Consider the following 22757-nt stretch of genomic DNA (forward strand, 5'->3'; position numbering starts at 1 on the left):
ACCTGTAAAACTTTTCCTTGGGGACTTTCTTCAAATGATAGAAGTTGCTGATAAAGTGGTTCCAGCGTTTTTCTTGCTACCTTTGTTTTCTTTTTGGCTATGCAGACTCCATTTTCTAATAGATACACCTTTACATATGGTGCTTAGGAGAAAGAAAATAAAGAACGACAATTAAAGAAGAAGTGGAGATCTTTTTGCATAACAGATGCACTGTTCTATCACCATATGATAAAAGCTGTCTTTTACAGAATATGTAACTTATGCAAACAAATCTTCACAAGCAATGTTAACACTTATCCACATGCTAATCCATGCATTTTCTTTACTTTTCTCCCTGGTACAATTTTTTCTTTACATCTTTTTGTATCTCTCTTATCATAAAACAATTCAGATTCTGACCTGGAAAAAAAAATCACTTATTCCTATATATAGTATCCCTATACTGTACAGTATGCAAAATAGGCCTGTTTGTTAAGTAAATGAATGACTTGCATTGACTTTGGTGAGATTTGGATCAATGCTCCAAATTGTTAATAATTTTAAATGATCTACAAGGTGAAAATGAGTGAAAAAAAGACTCTGACACAATTTCTATTTTAGCAGAAGAGCTTGCTAAAAATATGATTATATTGTCCTTTTCACATAGTGTTATAGGACATCAGATTATAAAATAAGGAGTAAGTATCAAATACTGGTCTACTTTTCTAGTAGGTAGCTATTCCACAGCTCTTGTTGATTCCCTCTTCATCCCTAGAGATCTTATGTACCTCTTCATTACGTACCTTACTTTCTATGCCATAACCAAGGATGCATTTGCTATTACTAAAATACTTCTGAGTCTTCTCATAGCCCAGATACCAGTCTGATTTTCTTTCCTCTTGAAGTAGTGTTGGTTTTTTTGTATGCCATTGTAATACATTATGCATTTCTGTTTACAATACTGTAATCTGCTAAGTGAATTTGCAAGGAGTTTACCTTGAACAGTAAAGCCCCAGAAACTGGGGCTTAGCTGGATTACGCTGTTGCGATTTTTCTTCCTTACCTGGCAGTGTCTTTGAACCTGGTTTTACAACAAGGCCACGGGCTCGGATTATTTCTACTTCCAGTTGTCCTTTCTTGTCCATCATTCCCACCTGGATATCTCCTAGACAACAAAGAGAAATCCTGGCATTGTAATTCAGAAATACCTAAATAAATTAAAAACTATGGGAATTTCTAAGATGAATATTTAATGGCTTGTATCATCTGCAACCCACCAATAAGTATGATCTGGATTTTAACATACTAGATAATTTAATATTTATCCTCTTTACTGCTATTTACATTAGTAAACAGTTAAAAAACCCTGCAATAACATCTTGTCTCCCATTTCCCATGCCCCTATCGCTTCAAATTATTTTTTTTTTGTCTTAACCATTTCAGATTAAAAAGGTAGCAAAGGAATTAGTATAAAGCAGCTCTGTAAAAATGCCTGAAATCTCTTCACCATGCCTCTAGTTTAAGACAAGGTATTAAAAGATCACTTGTGAATATGAAAGTCTGTGAGCACAATAACAACAAATACTGTACACCTAGATTCCCCTTTTTATTCAATACTATCAAGTGATTCAGAGAAGGGATGGGTCTCATTAGACACATTTTAAAGATGGAAAACTGAAGAGATAAAATACTGAACTTTTCAAAGCCTCTTTCAGTGCCTTAATAAGCATCCAGAATTACATTCAGCTTTGACTGAGGTTATAGTTTTGGTCTTAACTGAGATGTTCAAAACCACAGGGGAAATCCACATATAACGACTTGGAACCTAGATAATCTCTTATGTTCTAATTACCAGACCCAGTAAGTTGTATCCTACCTATAGGACATAAATGCTTACCCATTGATGGTGTTGCCAAAGTCTGTCGTCCTACAAGCTGGGCAGGACCAAGTCCATCCAGAAAATCACTGAACTGGCTGTCTGCAGCCAACCTCACACCAGGGAAGATCAAACTAAAAAAAAAAAAAGCAGCAAAAAAAAAAAATATACTTGTATTTATCCTTTTTTCTTTTCTAGATGATTTGTACTTGGTTTTGGTACTACAGCTCACAAGGCACTTACACTGACAAGATTACAAACAATTACTGTAATTTTCAGAACTTCACGATGTTTAACAACCTCCAGCATAAACGATCAGGTGAAGGAAGCACTAATCCTCACTGTACCTAATTTCCACGTTAATATTTTTCCCTCATGATCTCTTTTCCCAATATATTAAAGACCATTATTAATTATCATAGTATTGAGACCAGTTCAGTAGGATACTAACACATACCCTTGCCAGTAATTTAGTTACATGAAGGTAAAATTGCTCATGTTTCTCAGTCAATGTGAACTCAATGGCTGAATGCCAAATGCATCCAGCAAAATTATTACATTAGACTGAATACTGGTCATTATTTTTTAAAATCACCTTTTAAAATCATCATTCATTACAAACATTTTGTTAAAAATGTCTTTGAAAATGACATCCACTCAATAATGGAACTGAAATCCATTGTGGCAAATTACTAAAGTAACTTAAAATTCACATTCTTGCCATAAATTATCTGTGATGCATTACAAGGCAATGAGAACTAATGAGATTTGTAATGACCAACCATAAATACATGACCATCTCAAGTGCATATAGTGCACCAAATTGGATGTAGAAGATATACATAGATCATCTAGTGTAGGTGGTGTATCACCCAGTACAGTTATATCATCCAGTGCTATGAATATCACTAATAAATCTATCCACAATAAGATTTTTTGGTGCAATGTCTTGGACATACCACTCAGAAGTCTTTAACTTGGGCTTTTATGAAAAGCATGATACATGACAGCCTCATACTTCTGCCCAGATCATTTCTTCAGGATTAATTAGTAGAATCTTTGAAAAACTCTTGAGCCCAGTGAATGACACCTGGAAATGGTCTGGAAATGCTTTGCTCTGCAAAGCACAGACATATGCATGGAGTTTTCAGAAAAGATCCTGTCCTTTTCTGTCTTTTATCCAGTGCACTGCACCTGCTTCCCCTCCTGCCCACAATATGCTGATGCTCTGACCCACCACGTGCCTTTCTCATGGGGCAATCCTCATCCTTCCTTCACCAAGGGGAGACTCTTTTGGTCACAGGGAAAGACTTAGGCTTGGTCCATCAATGACAGTAGCTTATAAAGGGAATTCTGACTGAACAGGACTTGCAGGTCTCACTGCACTTTTGTCTAACTGCCAGTTTCATGCAGAAACATCAGGTAACCACGGTTACAACTGCTGCTTACTTTCCCTCGGAGCTGTAGCTGTTCATGCTCCCATCCGTTGACTCCCGGCTGGCCTGACGGGTCATCCAGTTCCTCATCTCCACAGCCAGCCCTGTCTCAGTGCTCCTTTGGACCGTGCTCCGCAGCTTCTTGCCCCCTGCTTCTGCAGAGACAGAAGAGAAGCCCCCACTGCATCACGCTGTCACAGCTGGGCAGCCCTGTGGAGCCCCACTGCGGGGGGCAAACCACCACTCCATGTGGCAGAAACACTCGAAGCCAGAAATTAATGACCTGTACCAGAACTTCGATTTTAAAATTACCATTTTTTTAATAATAGGCAAGCAGCACTGTAAATCCCTTTTTCAGGACCTTAGTTCTGTCACCACCTGCATCCCAAGGGCAGACAGCATACACACAACAGAAGTCTGCCCACAGAGGTAACCAGATTTACACTATCCATAGTCTAGTGTGTTTAAAATGTTTTCTCTGGATGAACACATCTCTCTTAGGAGTTTAATTAAAGTGTCAACATTATGTCGAAACCTGCAGTGTCTGAGGAATGTTCTAATTCAGATGAATTATTTGATTTAAAAACACTTGGTCGCTACCTGCTAAATCAAGTTACAGATATCCATTAGTGAGGATAGTAAACAACAAATGAAGAATCTTCTCACGCTTTCTTCTCTACTCACACTCTTATTTAACTAACTGCTTTAACTGTCTATCTAAAAAATACAGTATTGACTCTTATGCACAATATGAAACTTTATTACCACCTCCAAGAGTAAAAATTCTTGTTATCTGCTTGCAGGGTTTAATTTTAGCTGTAAAAACAGCAAAGTGACAGATACCTGGGTATAAGGCAAGGAAAAAAATACTCAATACAGTAGCATTTCAGTGTTTGATGGAGAACTCAGTTGGAAGATATATTGAAAGCATCACCAAAAAAACCACCCCAAAAAGTAAACAGATAAATGACTAGGAATAAAGCTTCAGTTGTTCTTTCATTAATAAGACAGACACTCCATACGATTTCTGATTTTAAATGCTGTTCCTTGCAATGGCTCAAGGAATTCCAATTTCTTTTATTTGTTCAATATCCCCCTGACAGTGATTTGTGACACACTGATATTACAGAAGAGCAATAACTCCAAATGTACATGACATCGAATAATAACAAAATTCTTAAATCTTGATGCAATGAGGGTAGAGTAGTATCCAAGAGCCTAGGATACCTAGGGACTCGCTGCCATCTGCAGTTGTTAGTAGCCTCTGCTGCCCTTTCCATCCTCTCTGTCTCGTCATGTACCAGAGGTCTGAAGAACTGCTGGACCTGTGGGGTTGGTGAAGCTCTAGGGATTTGATAAAGCAAATAAGCAAGGGAGGGGATTGTCCTGGGATAAGCACTCCCACACCCCAAGGAGCACATGTGAGCACAAGGGCTGGCTTAGTGTAAGAAGACCTGCACTCTCAGACACGGAACAGGAGAAGTACCACTGATGTCCACACTCAGTGTCCCTCTGTCCTGCAGGCTGCAGTGTCAACTGAAGCATCCCAGGCCCTCCAGTCAGAAGGGATGTTAGGTCAGATAAAGAACATGGGAATTTTAGTGCAGTAGGAAATAGACATCGAAACCAACTCGAAACCCACTGGCCCCTTGTCAAGAAAGATTAATAACTTTGCTATATTCAGCAGTAGTGAGACATTTCTACAGAAGTATCATGAGTGGTTCAAATCATATTGCTTATTACAAGCCTTCTACGCGTTCCTTAAGATCATTAACTTTTCATCAGTATGCAAAAATAAGTGAAGTAATAATTTTCCTCTAGAACTTCAACTACCCACATGAATTTAGTATCCAACAGAGTGAAATAATTTTTTTACTACATCAAATCTGCTTCTGAAAATGCTCATCAATATCTGGTGCAATAAATAAAAATAAAAAAGACACAAGGCTAACATGACATATAAAAAATGCAGGCTGAAGTCAATAATTGCATTTCTGTTCAGTTGTACTGTTCCAAGCATCTGCTGGTTTCATTATTTATATTAAATTAATGAAAGCTGGCAGCTGACTTCCAGTAAGATCCAGAGTTGTTCTAAAATCCAATCACTCATATCAAACAAATATTTCCACACAACTGCCAGGAGAAAAATGTGCTATAGTTTTGTAGAAAAGGTACACTGTGCCATAGTTACATGCGAAAGGAACGCAACTCCTGAAGCCCTATTTTCATTCAGGGATACTACTTTTCCATTGTAAGAGCTCTTTTGAATAGTAAGTACTCATTTTCATGCAGTGTTGTTGGATGGTGGTCATTCTCCATTCGCTGTTGCAAACGCGAATTCTCTCATGCAAATCTAACATCTCCATCTTGCGTGATTCTTCACTCTCTTCCCATTAGACCATTCAAAGTTTTGGAGGTTTGGGATAACTGTGTTTGAATATATGATATGTGAAGGAGTATACAGTAACTTTTACTAATTAATAAGGCGGATTTTTTTTTCTGAATTAGAGTTCTAAGTCTGTATGCCTTTACTGTGCCAGAACATTCACAGAAAAAAAAATCAACACATCCACTGCACATATATTTACTGTGAAATCAAGGCACAACTGGTGCGATTGCCATTCAAGTCTTCAGAGAGGCATGTATGTGCACTCTTAGCTTCTCTCTGAATCTTATTTTTAAGCACTACTTTTCCACATTCATTTTAACTGAAGTAAGTGTGCTGGTTCACATGAAGACAAGGACAGCTGAGAAAATATAACTTTGCTATAGCACTCAGAATATATCCAACTTTGGTATAAGGATAGGTGGTAAACTAATTATTTTGACCTTAACATTGCATTTAAGGAGGGTTGAGAGGATGTTACATGAATAACTATTTTCCAGTTTTCAACAAAAACAAGCAGAGCTCTCCTATGGTCTCAAAAGAGAAAGATCTGACTTTTCAACAATAAGGCTCCTAATAATGATATTGAGGCTTCTTGAAATAAGAATTGAAGTTTTTAACAGCAAAATGGCAATTCTGAATAGAAGTACAGAAGACCCAGATCACAGGCATGACTTCTGAGCCACTGCCTCAGAGATGAATATTATTTCAGATTAAACTTGGCTAAACTAGTATGTAAGAATACACATGAGAAGCACCTGCAATTGATTGCTCACAATACTAGAAATACACTGGTCCCTAGAAAAATGTAATAAACTAAAAAGGATCCCACAATTTCTCAAACAATTTAAAAGCAAAGAAAGTATTTACGTAATCCATAATTTGTGTTTCATAAATTCAGCATTAAAATACTTTAAAAGTTGAAAGAAGCAATGAAAATGAAAAGTAGTTAAAGAAATGGCCTTTAGTGCCATTCTTCCAAGCTGTGGCTGGTAGATCTGGTTGAAGTTCTTACCACTCTAGTAAATCCAAACTGTTTTCCCCAGTTCATGCCTGGAAATTAAAACTTTCTCTGTTGTATTAATCCAACTACTTGTGTGGCTGCATTCTGTACTGGACCCAGCCCAAAAGGAACAAACCAACAGCATGTTTTAAAGTTGTTCTTTTTCTTTTAAGACAGATCATTTCCCAAAACATTTGTGAAAACAAACATACCATTGAATGAACCCAACTGAGGTGATGCTAGTCTCTAGTTAGATTAATAATTTGGGATTGCATCTGACACTAACACAGAAGTAAACATGTAACTAGTGCCAATCTAAAAGTGGGAGTTGGTTCTATAACATATACATTTATAACATTATAACATTACTTATAACTTTATAGCATTACAAAAAGATATACTCACTGATAAAACAAAAATACACACTCACCTCACGCACACAGATTTTAATCCTACCAAATGAAAGGATGTGGAAACAAGAGAGTTTAATAGGGTACTTTATTGCTAAGTACATCTCTGTCCACCTACACCAAAAATAATTTTATTCACAGTTTACTAAACTCTAATAAAGAACACTGAAAATGTTCTTCAAATTAGTATAATCTAATTGCCCTAGAAAGAAGAAATTTCTCTCAAGCTGCCATTATAAAATATGGAACATATTATCTGAAAAACACTAGTTCAGACTCTTGCAGCCATATTGTAAGGAGTGGAATAAATTACCAGAAACAATTGCTCTGGCATTTATGAAAGCACATTCATTCTTACAGTTAATCACGCTGGCAATTTAACTATTGTGGTTACTGCAAATAGACTCCACAGGCCACATTTTCTAAATCACACATGGAATTGTTTGTTCCCACAACTTGGACTGCAAATCGCTTGCAAATTAAGGGTGCAAAACTACTGATACGGACTCCAATATCAGATGAGGACAAGTCGAAAACTGCAGTGAATGCAACGGATTACCTTCCGTGATCTGGCATCTAGCCAGTTGAAATCTGACTCCAGTGGGGAGAGCAGAAGCTCTCAGCTTGCTCTCAGCAACAGCTTCCAACAACTGCTAGCCCCAGGCACAGAGCCCTGAGAGAGGACATCACTGGTGCAGGCGGAGGCAGGCTGGCTATGCCAGTCCCCAGATGGTACGTGATCTCAGGAGGACCTGTATCGAGTACAGAGCAGCTGTGGCTTCAGAAACACATGCAAGTGCTTGAGGTGCCTCTTCTTCGCTCTCCCCACCTCACCAGAAAGGCTGCATAAAAACCGCTTCAGTATTTTCATTTGAACTCGTGTGTTAGACCCACAAAGAGAATAAGCTGCCTTTAAGTGACCATTTTTCAAAAGTAAAGCTCTTCCTGTTAAGAACAGGCATCAGAGGCATTCTAAGAATATTTGATCCTAGCTAAGAAAAGGGGGAAAATGGTAGGATCAAACACCCTTGCAGTTGCATAACTCTGGGTCCAGAACAGCCCATGTTTTGGCCACAATGAGCGAGCGTTTAGTTCTTGTTGAAGCACTGCAGGGAGTTGGTTTTCACTTGTGTCACCCACAGACCCCAAGCAGCAGACAGGGATTAGGATCTACTAACGTAAGCAGGCTTTGGGAAACCCAGAAGATTTCACTGTCACCTCAGTTTGAGTCCATTGCACTGATTCTCAGAGGCCAGTGCTAATACCTAGCTTGTGAAGAAGTACTGTTACAGTCCTTCTGATGAAAGTTTTTACAGTGTATGCTGTCAGCATTTATGAAGCCCAAAGAACATTTGCAGGGCTGGGGAGAAACTGTAACTGGGGGCCTTCCCTTACTTTGCAGTTGTAATGTAGGAAGGGAATGCTCCCATGAATACTGGAGCATAAAACACTGAGAAACTCCGACTTGGATGGGAATGGCCTGCCCAGATAGCTCACAAGCAGACCTGCCTTCTGTAGGAAAGCTCTTCATTACAGGAGCAGCCAGGTTTCAAAGTCTGAGAGAGTCTGAACTGACAGCCCCAGTTTATACCACAGATTTTTATTTTTCTGGGGAGGGTCTCACCACTTTGTCATTGTAAGCCAAGAAATACTTCTTCACTCTTGCCCTGTGCCTTTGTGTTTCCTGCTCTCTCTTTCCTCTGGTCATACTGAAAGCATGGTTAATTAAGATTAAGGTTAATTAGGACAACACCTAAGAAAAAGTGAATGAAAGAGAGAAGTGAATGAAATAACTGCAAAACTGTTGTTTCAGCTTCTGGTCAAAGGCTGGTATAGAAGCTTTCAGGTCCCATTCTTGAATTACCATGTGGAAGTCCCAAAAGGCAGCCATTGTGAATCTCAGTTGTTACAGAGATACAAAGCTTTGGCCATATTGTAGCATCCTTTGTCTACATTTCATTTCCTTGTTATGGCAAGTCTGGTAACACATCCAATCTGGAAAAGATCCCTGTGGCTTCTTGTTGTGAAGCCAGTTTACCACACATCACTCCCAAGTAATGTTGTGGTTTAGGGCAGGCACCTGTTCCTCATTCTTTTTGATGGGTTTAAAGCTGTATTCTACCACTTTAATTTCACTGCTGTGCTGATGTCCATTTTTCAGTCCTGCTGACCCTTCAGCAAATTCTTAAGAGCATCAGACAATAGAAACTGCTTTTGTCTGTGTGGGGCATCCATCAGCATAAGCTCGTCAACACTGGTGGTCCCAGAACTTTTCAAACCATTTTTACAAGACTGAAGTGTTAACAAAGAGCTGGTTTTCTGCATACATGAGAATTACTTAATGTTCCTAAAAATCCCATATCCCCTGTATTATTATTCAGAATCACTAAACATGCTAGACATGAAAAAGACAAGTAGCCATCTCTGGCAGCTTAGAGCTTGTTTTCAGTATTTGCGCTACATAACATTCCCTGGAATTCCAATTAAGTATATACAGAACCACAGCACAGAGGTTTGCTGCTTGACCATTCAATTGACAAAGAATTTATCCCTCGTAACAGACAGCCAACAGACTGGGAGCTATCTCAGGGAATCAACACTAAATAACTGCACCTTTAAGGAGAGGTGTTAGTATGGGATTTCCACTTCTCTTTTGGTTACTTAGCTCTCAGTATAAAACAACAAACTGGCTGTGCAAATCTGGCTGGATCCTTTGTTTTACAGGTGTTGATTATAATTCTTGATTGTAATATACACTGAGAAAACCACCAACAAGGAGGGATTGGTGGGGAATATGAAGCTCAAGGGCAGCCTTGGCTGCAGTGACCATGAAATGGCAGAATTTGAGATTCTTTGGCAGTGAGGAGGACACACAGCAAGCCTGCCACTCTAGACTTCAGGAAAGCAGACTTTGGCCTCTTCAGGGATCTGCTTGGTAGAGTACCATGGGATAAAGTTCTGGAGCAAAAGGAAGGCCAAGAAAACTGGTTAATATTCAAGGATCACCTCCTCCAAGCTCAGGAGCAATGCATCCTGACAAAGAGGAACCATAAGGCCTGTGTGGTTGAGTAAGGAGCTCCAGGACAAATGCAAACACAGTAAGGAATCTTACAGAGGGTGGAAGCAAGGACTGGTAGCCTGGGAGGAATACACAGAAATTGACTGAGCAGCCAGGGATCAGATTAGGAAGGCTAAAGCCCTGACAGAATTAAATTTGTCCATGGATGTCAAGGGCAGTAACAAAAGCTTGTATAGGTATCTCAGTGAAAAAAAACGAAGACTAGGGAAGACTGGGACCTCTCTGGAAGGAAACAGGAGACCTGGCTACCTGGGATATGGAGAAGGCTGAGACTTTTTTATCTCAGTCTTCACTGACAAGTGCTCCAGCCACACCACCCGAGTGGCAGAAGGCAAAGGTAGGGACTGGGATAATGAACTGCTCACTGTAGGAGAAGATCAGGTCTGAGAACATCTAAGGAACCTGAATGTGCACAGGTCCACGGGACCTGATGACATGCATCCATGGGTCCTGAGGCAACTGGCGGACAAAGTGGCTAAGCGACCATCTATCATATTTGAGAAGTTGTGGCAGTCTGGTGAAGTTCCTGTTGGGTGGAAAAGGGGAAACATAAGCCCCATTTTTAAGAAGGGAAAAATAGGAAAACCTGGGAAACTACAGGGCAGTCAGATTCACCTTTGTGCCCTGCGAGATCATGGAACAGATCTTCCCAGAAACTATGGTAAGTCACATGGAAAATAAGGAGATGATTAGCAACAGTTAACGTGGCTTCACTAAGGGCAAATTGTGCCTGACAAATTTGGTGTCCTCCTATGACAGGGTTACAGCAATGATGGGTAAGGAAAGAGCAACTGATGTCATCTACCTGGACTTGTACAAGGAATTTGACACTGTCTTGCTCAACATCTTTGTCTCTAAACTGGAGAGTCACGGATTTTGGATTTAACGGATCACTTGCTGGATTAGGAACTGGCTGTATGGTTGCGTTCAGAGAGTTCCAGTCAATGGCCTTATATCCAAGTGGAGACCAGTAACAAATGGTGCTCTTCAGGGGTTGCTACTGAGACCAGTGCTGTTTAACATCTTTGTCAGTGACATGGACAGTGAGATTGAGTGCACCCTCAGCAAGTCTGCTGATGACACCATGCCATGTGGTGCAGTTGACATATTGGAGGGAGGGATTCCATCCAGAGGGACCTTGACAGGCTCAAGAGGTAGGCCAGCGCAAACTTCATGAAGTTTAACATGGCCAAATGCAAAGTCCTATACCTGGGTCAGGGCAATTCCAAGCACAAATACAGGGTGGGGGAGAATGGACTGAGAGCAGCCCTGAGGAGAAGGATTTGGGGGTGCTGGTTGATGAGAAGCCAAACATAACCTGGCAGTGTGCACTCACATCCAAGAGCCAACCATATCCTGGGCTGCATGAAAAGAGGTGTGACCAGCAGGTCAAAGAAGGTGATTCTGCCCTTCTACTCTGCTCTGGTGAGACCCCACCTGCAATACGGTGTTCAGCTATATATATATTTATATGGATATAAAAAAAGTTTAGTTCTGATGCGATATGAAAACAGCAGACCTCAACTGCAGAAGACGTTATCCTAATTACTTTCATTTACAAATGCACAACTCCTGACAGTGTGATGTGAATCAGGAACAAAACTGCACACAGCCACTCAGGCTTTTCCAGTTCTTCTGAAGTCTGTTTCTGTTACTGATAAGACCATTGGTTTTCTAAGTGTGGTCAGAGGATGCACCTGCCAAAAACTTCATATGATTGCTGTAAAACTGAACACAGAGATACGACAATGAAGAATCACGTGGCTTTGCAGCCCACAGCTCTATGTCCCAGGTATCAAGTGACCTGATTGAACAGTTTTTCAGGAACCCTTATTTAGAGCAGTTATGATGTCCAGACAGGTAGATGTTCTAATCATTCAAACATAATAGGTCTGGTTTTGTATATATTTTGGGCATGTGTCAGAACAGAATGGTAGCACTTCATATTCACTTTGCACATCCTGGACAACAATCTACATGACTACAAAAAATGCAAAGCAGTGGGAAATCAGTCCCATCCTCAAGCTGTTGAAAACCTGAAAAAATAGAACAAGTAGTTCTGTGGCATCACATGCTAATTTCATATACCGTTTACATATGAAATTACTAAATAGGTGAACATCTCCACCACAAGAGATCTTTAAATCCAGTCTTTGATTTTGTCAATGACAAAAGATCACTATCTTAAGTAAAAAGAAACCATCCCCAGTTTTGAGTGATATTTTTATGTTTATACATAATACAGTTTTCTGGATTTACAGCATTCTCATGCACTTATTAATAACAAATATTCCATGCAGTACCAAGAGTAGATTAAAACTTCTTAAACACTGGAAAGTGCATCTATTGAAGAACTTAGAATTGGGGGGGGGGGGGGGGGGGTGTATTTATTTTTGTATTATGTGAATGGAGAGGTACTTTCTAAATACATTATAATGACAGTAACACTACTCTTTAACCTGACCTTGATTGCTTTTTGCATAATTAGGGTCATTACCTTCACTATCAGACAGATCTGTGCAGCATTTTTGAATGATATAGCAAGTGTGTTGAAACAATTCAACCCCCTCTACTAGAACTTAATGAGAGAGATGGTGCCAAGAAGCTGGTTGGGTACTAAGATTACACAAATTAGAAACAGTTCTTCTTCCTGCCTTTTGTCTAAGATGAGTAATGATACTGTGCAAATACCAATATTTAAATAACCACAGTTCCCAAAACTCTAAGCAAATTTCACACTGTAATGACCCATTTTCAAACTACTGCTATTAAACATTTACCTCTCCAGTTGACACAATGGCTAAATGGCATGCTGCTGCTCTGACTACTACTGATGACCTTGCTTTTGAAAAATGACAATTGCAGCATGTAGATGTAAGCAAGGATGCTTTTTTTAAGGTTTATGTAGGTAACACCAGAGATGAAACCTGTCATACAGTGTAGCTTCACTGCTGCTGTTATAGCCATACCTGAGCTCTCCATTAGGTATTCAGGTACATGCTGCAGTGTAACTAGCAGCTCAGATAAATACAACAAATATAAGAGAAAGACGGCTTTACAGTTCTGGTGGGCATTTCTATCATATAGTCAGGTTGATGTATTACTTTGAATGTAAATCCTTCTGCAGTCTCTTCTACTTTTCTGTTGATTTTCCAGATGTTTCCCAGAATATGTTTTGTTTATCACACTCTATTTCACCAGCAACAGCATAGTTTCTTCTATGCTTCTTTTTTTAAAATGTCTTAGACATCTTGGCATCTACTTCATCACTGTAGTCCCTAAGTGTAATCGGTAAAGATGCATGGGACAAGAAAGAGAGATGCAAATTGCTGGAAATACTGCCTCCACCCTGGAGTCAGCCCAAGGAGCTGCAGAGATGGGAGAGACCCAGCCCCACCACACTGCCAGAAAGGCTGGCTCATCCCTCAAGCAGTACCCTAGCCGCAAACAAAATATAGACCATAAACTTAAATGTTGTACAGATTCTGTACTGAATGATTATTATTCCATATTCAGAGTGATTTTTATCCTCTGCAATGAGACATCCCACTGTTGCAGGAGATACGCAACAATCTATGGCACGTTAGCATCTATCAAACTGAGGTCTTTAAAGCTTCATCTTTTACAGCAGTTACCCTGCCACAGGGCAGTATACCCTTCTTTTACATTCCATCTTGGCTCTGCCTATGAATATCTCATGTAAACAAGGTCATCTTTACCACAAGGCCAAAAAAGTAGGGCAATTCCCACAAGAAGATGTAGTTATTCTCATTTTCTTCACTGCCTGATACTTTTACTATCACTTTATTCTTTTTAAGAGGATAATTTTAAAGTGTAACTACTTCCTGCGCAGGATTCTCTTCACTTTAATAATTACCATGTTAATGAATTTATTGTTACTACTTCCCCCAATTTCTATTTTTGGTTAAATTGTTGCCTGCTTGTTATTGTCTACTGGGACCTCCGGAGGGACAATGCGATCTGGCAGCCTAACCACAGGAACAGAATCCAGGAACTGCAGAGCTGTATTCCAGTTCTACCAATGAGCAATGATTAATTGGTAAGAAATGCCACTCAGTGGCAATAACAGCCAACAACAGCACTCAACTGCACATTTCAGCACACATTTAAATAAAGTCCTGATCCTTCACTCACTAGCATCAATGGCAACACTCCTGCTGATATCTATGTGGGATCAAATGACCTTCTGAGCAATTTGCCCAGATAGTTATTAGCCAAGTGACAGGAGTGTATAGTGTGTTTCTATTCTCACTGAACTCCTGCAGCAACACTCGGATTTCTCTCAGTACACATCAATATGCAAAACTGAAGATACATTAGTATCTTCTCCTCCACTAACACAACGAATTCTCGCTGTTTTGGCATGACCGTCTTGGACTGAAGAACATTCTGTGGCTTTTTTTTTCTATTGCCTTTTGTTTGTCTAACATACTGGGAGACCAAAATGCTTTCCAGTTTGTTCTGAATTAACTTATGCCTTAAATTATCATAAAATATCTCTTGAATTGTCTTCAGCACCTGCAAAGCATTTGGCTTTCCCCTTGGATCTCATAGCTTCACTGCCACCCAAAAACTATGGCAAAAGATGATATTAAATTGAAATATACTCCCTTTCTGGGGGCACAGTTCTGCGTGCAGATCTTGCCATGACTTGCAGTTCCATAGCTGCATTCCTGGCAACCTGCTGTTTATATCAACACCTCAGTAAATGCAAATCAGAAGTGAATGTAAGCAGAGTCTGAAAAGGAAACTGTAAGGCAAATTTATTACAGCAAACAATACACTCAGTACAAGATGAGGAAGCACCAAGTTAACAGTCCAACTCACAAAAACAGATGTGGACTTCCTAGTGACCACATGCAGTCTGAGCCTCTCGTTTCCTCAGTACATGTAGCTCTTCCCCAGTAACCTTCTTGTACGTAAGGATTCATTTGCTCTACCACATTTTCCAGTTGTCCACAAGAAAATTTACACATATCCACTACTTTTAAATGTATTATGTGCATGAAATTTCACAGTATGACTCTACACACACATCTAAAAGTATTTTACACAAATTTACATTGGAAATTCCCTGGTCTTTTGAATTTAATGACACAATTTCCTTTAATTTCTACAAAGACAGGATTTCAGACAAAATGTGAGGCTTGGGATGCTTCCAGAACATTCAGATAGGTACTGATCCCCACATTTCTGCAATAATTTCTACATAATTTTAATCTGTTCCAAGCATTATTTGATGCCAATTCTCACTTTACTATGCAGACTGTACATCATCAATGCATCTAACAAAATATGCAGAAGACACCCTTAAATAACCTTGATATTTATCACGTGTAATTTACTCTGGTACCATATGACATGTTAGTTCTGCATGTGCATGTGCACACATGCCAGAAATAAGTTGATGAGGAAAAACCTGATTTTTCAGTACGTTTTACTAGACGCAGCTAAGAATAATAAAGTCCTTTAGAAATAATAAATATGAATAAACTTGATAGACTCGTCTAATTGATCTACAAGTAGGACATGTTAGAGAGAATAGCAGCTCCCGGTGCTGCAAATATGGCCAAGCATGGCAAGTTCAGGACTACCCAGGGCAAGTTCTACCAACTGGAAAACTGCAGACATTCTACAACCTGCTTTTTCAGTACCTTATAGCTTGGGTGCCAGACCTTAAGAAGTCTCCTTCTTTAATCAACTCAAACAAATGGATCTTCTCAATCATCATGTTCAAAAATTGCTTCTAAAATTAATTCTTATTAATAGATTTTATTGATTTACTTACTATTCAGTTACTTCTGAACTTGACCGTACTCATCCCTTCATACGCAAAGATGCGTCTGTGGACCAGTGTATTCAGTAGTTAATGAACAAAGGTGTTCAAGCAAATATCACAAATAAATGCCTCAACAGGTCAAATTTTCTGTTTGTATTAATACTGGGATTGAGGGGAAAATATAATGTATGTAAAATGTAAAAACAACCCTGTATCAGGTTATCTTACTTTTTTTTTTAAGCGTATCCATCATACACAGAAATAACTACATCTTGAGGATGAAGAACTTACGAAGTGGGTTTAACATCTTTCTCAGGTTAACCTGAAAAAGAGCCTTAAACACCTTAATATGTGAGTGCATGTACCACACACCCACTTAAGGACACTGGTGGTACATACATATAATCGCACAGAAGCACGCAGAAGACAACTAATTCCAACTGAGTACAGAGGTGACTTAAAAAAAAAAAAAAAATCCCATTTTTTGTCTTCCTAGCCTCAGGGACAGCACTTGAGAACCACAGTTTAGCTGTCATGCCTGTCACTCGCTCTGTAACCTGGTATGTCTGAATTTCAGGTAGCAGAAATTCAGCTCTGTAAAACTTATGCAGCAATTATCTCCATATATTTTCATTTAAATCACATGAAATGCATTTTCAAGTGTGGCCTAAGTCTAAATAGGACCAGATAATGTAAATTGGCACATGTGAAAAAATCAGGATATATTCTTTTAACACCTCTGTTTAAATAACTCGCCAGCACAAACTAAATAAATAAATTTCCCTTAAATTTACAGATACTCCTCTATTGACTTCCATATGCATCATACTTCTAAACACACACAGATCCAACTGGGGAATAAGTTATTTCCTAGAGAAGTAAAGAACACAGACTAGAACAAAAAAGACCAATACTCCAGTTTCACAGAGGATTAATGGAATTATTGTAACTAATAATTAGGACTAAAAAGACAAGTATTCTGGAATGACAGAGAAAAAAAAATCTTTAAAGAATACCTAAGCATGTTTAGCATAATCTATTATATTTTCAGTGTTTTAAAAATGTGTGTTTTCAGCCATAGTGTTTATTAGCACGTGAAAAGATTAAGAATGCCCTCTGAAGCCTACTGGCAATATTTTGCTGTTCACTTCATTGTTCAAGGCAGGGAGCAGATGACAGTACTGAAGGACAGCACACTGTGCCCCAGGGAGCTGCTCCCTCTTTTCTGTGGAAAGGGGCAACCTGGCCAGCCCAGACTAGGGTTCCAGGAGAGCGGCAGGGACCACACGTTGGCATTTGCAACAGAAAAGAGACTCCAGGGAGTGTTGCCCATGAAAAGATAAATCAAGATGTGTGAAGACGAGACAAACATTTGACACTGAGCTCTCGGCCTGAGGTACAGAAGGCGATATGTGCATCTGCAAATATCTTAAATACAGATTATGGGTCATGCACATACATAGCTCATACATGTTTATCTAGTATATTGGCCAAATATAAGTATTATAACTTATGATATCTTGATATTCAAATCTATTGAAGGTGCAATATGCTCCATTAGTCTTGATGAAATTAAAAATCCTGAATTAGTTCTGATAAACACTAGGAAGTCTGTCAGTTCATTCTACATGTAAACATAACCGAACACACTATACTATTTTCTTACTAAACCAATGTTTTCAAAACAAATTCACGAGACACAAGTTCTGTCCTAGGCAGGGTTTGGTGCCATGCTTAACTGTACATGTACATTTGTTATACACATTCCAAAAAGTAACTGGGACTTTTTCAAAGTTGGACTTCTGTGAGTGGAGATTAACTGTGAGTGAGACCTGCAAGGTCTACTTGCGCACATAGCCTTCTGCCTACACTGCTGTTCCTTCGGAAAACTTAAGTGGGGCCGGTATTTCATTGTTCCTACCTAGTGTTCTCTGTAAATTTTGTCCTAGTAACGGACGAGGGATACTTGCACAAGCCAATGAAGGACCAGAAAACCACCCGTGAGGAAAAGTGTTTATCCTTATGAATGAGCAGAAAACGGAGGGACCCTTCACCCTATTTTTCTTCAACATAGCTGAAGTTCAGCAATTAACTTCATTTATAATGTGACGATAAAAATCACCTTTCAATCACACCGCGCTCTCCAGTTACAACCACCGTGTCACCAACCCCTCTCCCGACACGAGTAACTCTCCGGGGGTCTCGTTCCCGCACGGAGCTCCGCTCTCAGCACCGCTGTCCACCCGCCAGGGCTGGGACGGGCGCCCTACGCCGGACGTCTCGGAGGGGGCTGCAGCCCCGGCAGCGGGCGGGACTCCGCCGCGCCAACCCGCCGCCCTCTCCCCCGGCCCCGTCCGCGGCCCTGGTCCCTCACCTCCGTCCTCCTCCAGGGAGTTCATGCAGGGGAAGTAGACCGCCAGCGCCTCGAAGGAGGCGGAGAGGCTGCTCCGGCTCTGCGACCGCTGCATGGTGCGTCCGCCGGCCGCCGTCTGCCGGCCCATCTTGGCCGAGCGGCACCCGCCTTTGGCGCGGTACAAGAAGCGCGGCGTCTTGGCGGCGGGCGGCGCGGGGCGGAGCGGCGCGGAGCGGAGCTGGGGCAGCGGCGGAGCGGCGCGGACGGGAGCGAAGCCCTCCGCGGGCACTCCGTGCCGCTAGGGCTGAGGGTGGCGGGGAGCGCTGGAAGGGCTGCGTGCGGGGGAGCTCAGCTCTGTCGGGTTCTGCCCCGCTGCCACCGCCGCCGCCGCTGCTCACGGCGGGTCGAGCCGCCGCAGCCAGCACGGGGCCGCCTATTAGCCGGCAGCGTAAGTCACCGGGGCTGAAGGGTGCAGTGCACGGTGCCCGTCGTGCGAACCTCGCCGGCGGGGCCGGCTGTAAATACCGACCCAGGCGGAGGGAGGACCGGGAAGAGTCGCTGGCCGGTGTCGGCGGGCCGTCCCGCAGGCACCGCCCGCAAACTTTGTTCCTCCCCTCTCGGTGCCCGCTGGGCCGACAGTTGTCCCCAGCGCGGCTGGAGGCGGGAGAGGAGAAGGCGGCGGGAGAAGGGGCGGTCCCGGTGCCTCGCCAAGGCGTGGAGAGCGCCTCGGGGGCACAATGGGCAGACCAGGATGGTGACCTCTGGCACCGGTCCTTGCCGGCACGGCTCAGCTGCAGCCAACGGCCTGCGCTCTGGCGGTACTCGTAGGGAATTGTCACTGAACCACAGAAGGGTTGAAGTTGGAAGGGACCTTTGGAGGTTATCGGGTCCAACGGCCCTGCTCAAGCAGGGTCATCTACAGCCAGTTGCCCAGGACCGTGTCCAGCCAGCTCTGACTATCTCCAAGGGTGGGGACTCCACAGCCTCTCTGGCAGCCTGTGCCAATGCTCAGGCACCCTCACAGCGAAAAAGTATTTACTGTTGTTCAGATGGGCCTCCTGTGTTTCAGTCTGAGACCACTGCTTCTGTCCATGGGCCAGCAGGTGGTGATCAATCAGCCCTGCAAGTAACAGGCAAATCCTAATCATCGACTTCTAAGCCATGATGTTCTTCTCTAAAGCACACCTGCCTCCCTTAGCAAACGTGTTTATCTTTTCTGTATTCACAGGATAATAGGATGATAGGACAAGAGGGAATGGCTTTAAGCTGAAAGAGGGTAGATTTTGATTAGCTATTAAGAAGAAAATCTTCACTGTGAGGGTGGTGAGATGCTGGAACAAGTTTCCCAGAGAAGCTGTGGATGCCCCATCCCTGGCAGTGTTCAAGGCCAGGTTATAAGAAGCTTTGAGCAACCTGGTCTAGTGGAAGGTGTCCTTGCCCATGGCAGGGGTGTTGGAACTAGATGATCTTTAAGGTCCTTTCCAACCCAAACCATTCTATGGTTCTATGATTCTGAATCTATGATTCACGCATAGCTTGACACAGAATTTTTGATTAAATTTTATTTCCCTATTTTCCTCACCACTATTTAACATTATCTTTCCTTTCTGTTTATCCAGTACATCATATTACTCAAGTCTATAGTATTTGGCAACCTTCCCCACAAAATGATAAGAAACTACAGCACTGCACATCATTAAAAAGAGGTACTAGCTACTGTAACATCTTTTTGTTCTATAGTTCATGACAGTGCAAAAGCGGTATCGAGCCTTGCACATGGCTGTTGTTCACTTCCTGTCCCTTTAGGCAGTAATGATAGTAAATGTGGTATTTCTTTTAGCTTGCTTTCAGAAGTCCTTAAATCCCCTAAAATAATGGTAAACTATACTTAGGGTTTGATCGTACAAACTTAGCAGACAGAATGGCATCTTGAAGCCAACTGAAAGGCTTCATGAAGAACGTGAATAGAGTCACACCCCAGAGCATATTTCATTGAGTTGATATTTGGAAAGAAATATTTGTTCCTGGAAAATAACAAGAGATTGTAAACAGCCAACACTATTACTCTCATGCTTTGCTAAGGAATGAAAGCTAATCAAAACTTCAGCACTTGGGGATGGAACCCATCATCACTTGATCTACAGGGAAACAGTGAGTTTTGACAGCTATTTGTACAGTATGCACAATTTTTCATTACTAGATACCTATAATCTATTATTCCTAATAACACGTTTCATATGACACATAGGCACTTATTTTAGAATAACATAAATTCTCTTTTCCTCAGCACTAGCCATAAATGATGTCCATGACAACTTGTATAGGCTTTAACATCTTTTAGATGTCTTATTCAGGTCATACTCCAAAATGTGTATTTAGGTGGTCATTCTACATAAGTTCACATTTCTCTGGTTTTCACCTTCCAACACATCTGTGACACTTTGCTGGTTATGAAGAGGGTGAGCTGCCACAGCAGACACCTTCCTCATATGCCACGGGCAGGCCCATAGGCAGGCAGTGATCACAGAGACTACTGAGCCACTCCAGCTTGAAGTGGATGCCTGGTTAGCCTGCAATGCCTCAAGCATTTCCTCTAAAATTACCCTTTGCATTTGTACTAGCACTACACCACATTACAGCATATTCCAGTTGCAGACTGAACTGCTTTTGTTTACAGTTTACTCTAAAATGGCTATAAAGCAAACAGCTCTAAAATAAATTATGATAGTAATAATAATAAAACTAATATACAATTATCATGTAATTGGCAAAGCTCAATAAAACATGCTGAAGCAACTGCTAAATACATCTTTAAATGACTTGGTGACTGTAGAATTTTCTATCTATAAAGACAAAAGCAGACAAAATAACTTCCTTCAGCATTTTAGCAGTGTAAGATGTGGCAGAAAAGTAAATGTCTGTGTCTTGATTAAGTAATAATTCATGACTACTTTTGAGAAGTTGGATGCAAAAAAAAAAGTTAATGTTCATTATATTTCAGCTAAGCTACTGCTGACTTACATAAAAACAGCTGAATAAAAAAGGCATTGAGGATGCAAGAAAGGCAAAACAACATTTGGTGGACTCGGAGATATTTACAAAGATACAGGCAAACTGCAGGATACATATTCAAAGAAGTGCAACTGATTTGCAACATCTGTTTAAGATACTTTCACTCCCATTTTTAAACATTCCTTTTGTAAGTACTCCCTTTAGAAGTACCCTTTGTAGAAGAAATAACACCTGCTTAAGAGCCAGCAAGCTTTCAAGCAGTCTGTTCTTATTTTTCTCCCCAAACAGGAGGGTACGCACCTCTGCCACTTCCCTCTAAGCTCCAACTTCCCCAGAAACTGGGAGTCCCCCTCTGACACAGAGGCCTGATGTCCCATTGTGACATGGCCATTGCAGGGGTGGTTGACACACTGCACCAAAAGAGATGCTAATGGAGCACTTCGTTGGTGATGTGTGGCCTGGTGGGAATTTGGCTGTGCCCTGGAAGCTTGCCACAATGCCAGGGCCCTACATTGCCCCACAGGACTGAGCAAGACCTAGCAGCCACAGCAGTTATAATCAGTTGAAGTACTTTATGTACTGTAACACAATACATAAAAAAACTTGTTACTGTCATGTCATTGGTAAAATTGAAGAAAATCACTTCAAATATTCCCCAGTCCGTAGCTGATTCCGAATTACTCCAAATAGAGGTTGCAATACAAGACACCCATTCAGCAGATCTGTGGCAAAGAATTGGATCACAATCCCATCCAAGGTCCCTCAATATTATTCTCTCTCTTGTTTTTTGTTTGTTTTTTTTTTTTAAAGTAAAGGTTTAAAAGGAAGAATGAAAACAGAGACAAAAAACTGAGATAAGAAAGCTATAAATTGTCAGGATTCTGGGATTTGGGGAGGCTGTCCTCAAATTGCTAATGGTTGCATTATGCAAATATTCTAATTGCTAGCAATCTGGACACATGCCTTGACTGAAGAAAACAAGTTTACGACCCTGAGTTTTTAACTTTTAACTGCTACTAACTGGTTTGTGTTACCAGTTGCAAATGAATCAAATTGTTGTTAAAGGAACTGCATCCAAACTCCCATCTCAATGCGCAGTATCAAGACTCCCGGGTATCATATTGCTTTAACATTTTCTGATAGCTTGCTGAAAGAACAGTACAATGTAAGAATCCAGGTCAAACAGAACAAGGTCAAACATCTGCTATAAATGTATGCACTGTCCTAAGGCAAGTCTATTTGTAGAGTTGGATATATTATAAAATATCTTGGTGGCTTATCTACCAAACTAGAAAACCAAATGCTTACTATTAAGCAATTACTGAAAAATGTCATGCAACATGAATTTGTAGATCTTCAGTGCCAGCCTGCTCTAAATATAGCCAGCCAATAATGGGATTCTGAATTTAATAAACACATCTTT

At 40.9% G+C, this 22757-nt stretch overlaps 1 protein-coding gene across 50 annotated transcripts in view; it reads right to left on the reverse strand.

The window, feature by feature from the left end:
• Positions 1-22757, reverse strand: part of RIMS2 (regulating synaptic membrane exocytosis 2) — a 455492-nt gene that overhangs the window by 3361 nt on the left and 429374 nt on the right. For 49 of the 50 annotated variants that reach the window (XM_057408236.1, XM_057408231.1, XM_057408232.1 and 46 more), the window contains 4 exons: positions 3305-3446; positions 1877-1989; positions 1043-1144; positions 3-142 (listed from right to left, as the gene is read on the reverse strand). In XM_057408236.1, the coding sequence (XP_057264219.1) occupies positions 3-142; positions 1043-1144; positions 1877-1989; positions 3305-3446 (497 nt within the window). Of the gene's footprint in view, positions 1-2; positions 143-1042; positions 1145-1876; positions 1990-3304; positions 3447-18343; positions 18546-22757 lie in introns of those variants that run through there. The other variant, XM_057408278.1, reaches the window with a different exon arrangement.

This window comes from Pezoporus wallicus, unplaced genomic scaffold (assembly GCF_028554395.1).
Source record: "Pezoporus wallicus isolate ANWC-B61680 ecotype Strahan unplaced genomic scaffold, APGP_CSIRO_Pwel_v1 contig_3815, whole genome shotgun sequence".
NCBI classification, from domain to species: domain Eukaryota; kingdom Metazoa; phylum Chordata; class Aves; order Psittaciformes; family Psittacidae; genus Pezoporus; species Pezoporus wallicus.